The 2,867-nt window shown below is 28.0% G+C and overlaps 1 protein-coding gene across 3 annotated transcripts in view; it reads left to right on the plus strand.

The window, feature by feature from the left end:
• Positions 1 to 2,867, plus strand: part of LOC106462462 (ATP synthase lipid-binding protein, mitochondrial-like) — a 20,573-nt gene that overhangs the window by 15,929 nt on the left and 1,777 nt on the right. For all 3 annotated transcript variants that reach the window (XM_013922384.2, XM_013922385.2, XM_022389730.1), the window contains exon 4: positions 2,355 to 2,426. In XM_013922384.2, the coding sequence (XP_013777838.1) occupies positions 2,355 to 2,426 (72 nt within the window). The remainder of the gene's footprint in view (positions 1 to 2,354; positions 2,427 to 2,867) is intronic.

Consider the following 2,867-nt stretch of genomic DNA (forward strand, 5'->3'; position numbering starts at 1 on the left):
TATATATATATATATATATATATAATAGGTTAAACTTTATTTTAGTTTTTAACAGAACTCCCATAAGATCTTATAATTATTAAAACTGGTCAATGAATGAAATTTGCCAATCAGTTAATCATCAACTGATTATTCTCAGAAGATGACTAAAAAATTGTTTTCACGAGTTAACAAACAAACAAAAAATTTTTAATTCAACAAATTGAGTTTTGATACCCTATGTGGGCAGAGCATATACTGTCTATTATGGAGCCTTGTACTTAACAAACAAATATGATGGCAAATTTTCAATTTCTTAGATAGTTGGAATAATTGGAGATTATAATTCTAATTAGTTATTTTCATGAGTCATAACACTATTTGAGTTGACCAATCTTGAATTAAACAAAAATAATAAGGAAAAATTATAATGGTACTATTTTGAGTACTGAATAATTGGAATAATTCAAAACACTAATTTCAGTTAGTTTATTATTTTCCTGACATTTATTGATTTAAACTTAATTTCAGTTACTGGTTAATTGAACCAATCAAAAACCGTAATAATAGTGAATACTAGTTGGATATTTTCATGGTATTAATCAGTACATGGTAATTTTGATTAATATCGTATTTTAAGTGATACTAATCGATGTATATGATGGTCATGGGTAAGTGATATATTGATTAACTGAGTTAATAATAATTACCCATTCTTCGTTTTTTATATTGAAATTATCTTTGGTTCAGAACATTACAACACAATATTGTAGCTGCTTGCCAGAAGATGAATGTGTGAAGAGCTGTGCATTTATGAAATTTATAAAATTTACAGACATTCTTCTATATTGTAAATACATCATGCCAACAATGAATAGGCAATTTGTTTTATCTAAGATACATATTTCATGTATTAATAATGTAAACAAAATGTTTAGATGAAGTAAACAGGGAAGGGAAAAGATTTTACTTTATGAACTATTTCACTGCCACGTTTATGGATGACTATCCCAGTGTCCTTTCCTTATGGTGGAAAAAAACTGCCATGATAGTACAGTGGAGAGGAACATGTATATCTGTACACTTATTACATGTAAATACTGAATGACTTATTGCCACTGACTATCAAACTGTATTTGCAAGAAAGGGGAAACAGTGGTAGAAAGTCCCCTTTGAAAGTAAACCTAGAGTGTTTGGTAATCCAAGATGTGTAGAAAAACTTGTTTATCAAATAATCTTGTATTCTGACTATAACACAAAAAAATACAATTTCAATTTTTGTTAAATTCTGCTGTGAAATGAGCACCAAATAAATTTCTTTTAAAAGCATTTGTGAATTCAAATTCCAAAATTTGTATTGTATTCAAAAAGATTACAGGAAGTTGATAAAGCTTTTAAAAGACATAGAACAAGAATATGCATGTTTTCATTTTAAAAGTGATATTTAGAAGTTTGTTGTTGCTGAATAATTTAAGTTTTTTTCAGCCAGTATTATAGAACTGTTATACTGAGCCACTGTGTCAATTTTAATTTACATTAATGTTGACCAAAGGCAGGAGTCAATGTTCATGTAGGATTTTATGAGTATCAGTGTCTCAAAAACTACATTTTGTGTTCTCTTGTTAAAAATATATGCTACAACTTGCAAAAACTTCATTTTTCAAATGTTTCTTATAAGTTGCTTGAACTTTGTAATTTAAATAAATGGACTAAAACTACTGAGTATTTAAAAATTCTACCTCATTGCTAAACAAGGATAGCTATAGCATGCATTATCATGACCATTACAACAAATGGTCCAGGATTTAAGTAATGTATGTGTGGTTCAGTTATTGTAATAACTGCAACTCATTCATGCTGTCAGTGCACAACAGCAATGTGAATTGTGTGTATATGTTTAAATTTTCCATATTAATGTAATGAGTGATTGAGTAAGAAGGCTTATACTTGTTATTGTGAAAACCTGTTGTAAATGTGAACTGTACTGTTTTATTTTAAGTGTTTAAATTTTTTCTCGATTTTTTAAGAGAAATGTATATTTTAACTACTAAATTATAAACCCATTCTCCTTCCTATATTATCCAATAAATTATAATATCCCAGAAATATCTGGAAAGCATGAATAGTCCTTTATAAAACAAGATATAGAATCATTGACTTGCCTCTGAAGAGTTTTTGTGTCAAAAAACATCTTACCTCAGTTTAAAAGTTCATTTTCTGAGCAAATAACTTCTATTAGGTTGAGAAGCATAAATAGCTTGTAAATTCAATTTTGCACAGAACTCAGTCTGTAAACATTACTTTTTACAGCTTGTTTTATTATATTTTAGATATTGATTTAGACATTTTTCTTAAAAGTATTAATTTTTTTGTAGGTGCAAAATAAAAACTTGTCCTCCAGTAGTAGAGTAACCGGAACTGCCAGCTCATACCCAATGTTCACACAGGTATGTAATGATTCTGTGACTCTTCATTCTTTTACAAATTGAGTAAAAAATTTACTTAAATATTTTGATACGAGTTAATTAATTTTATAGTAATGCTTAATGAAAGAATGTTTTATCCAAGACAACTTGTGTCCATGTTTGAAATCTATAATATATTAAAAACTATCATTAACCTCTGATCAAAGCATGCTACCTACAGAGATAACTAAAAAGTAACATAGTAATCAATATAGTTAATATACCATTCTTACTTACAATGATTGGAATACATTGTTTTATCATGTGGGTATCCTTGCTGTTAGTGATAGTTCCAGCTGTAATCCAAGTAATACCTCGTGAGGTTTGGCCAGCTTAGGAGATATAGTTTAGTCCTAACTCCTATTTTAAGCTAATAATACAAATAATCCTCATTATAATATATATATATTAAACTATGTGTGT

Source organism: Limulus polyphemus, unplaced genomic scaffold, assembly GCF_000517525.1.
Source record: "Limulus polyphemus unplaced genomic scaffold, Limulus_polyphemus-2.1.2 Scaffold1172, whole genome shotgun sequence".
NCBI lineage: Eukaryota > Metazoa > Arthropoda > Merostomata > Xiphosura > Limulidae > Limulus > Limulus polyphemus.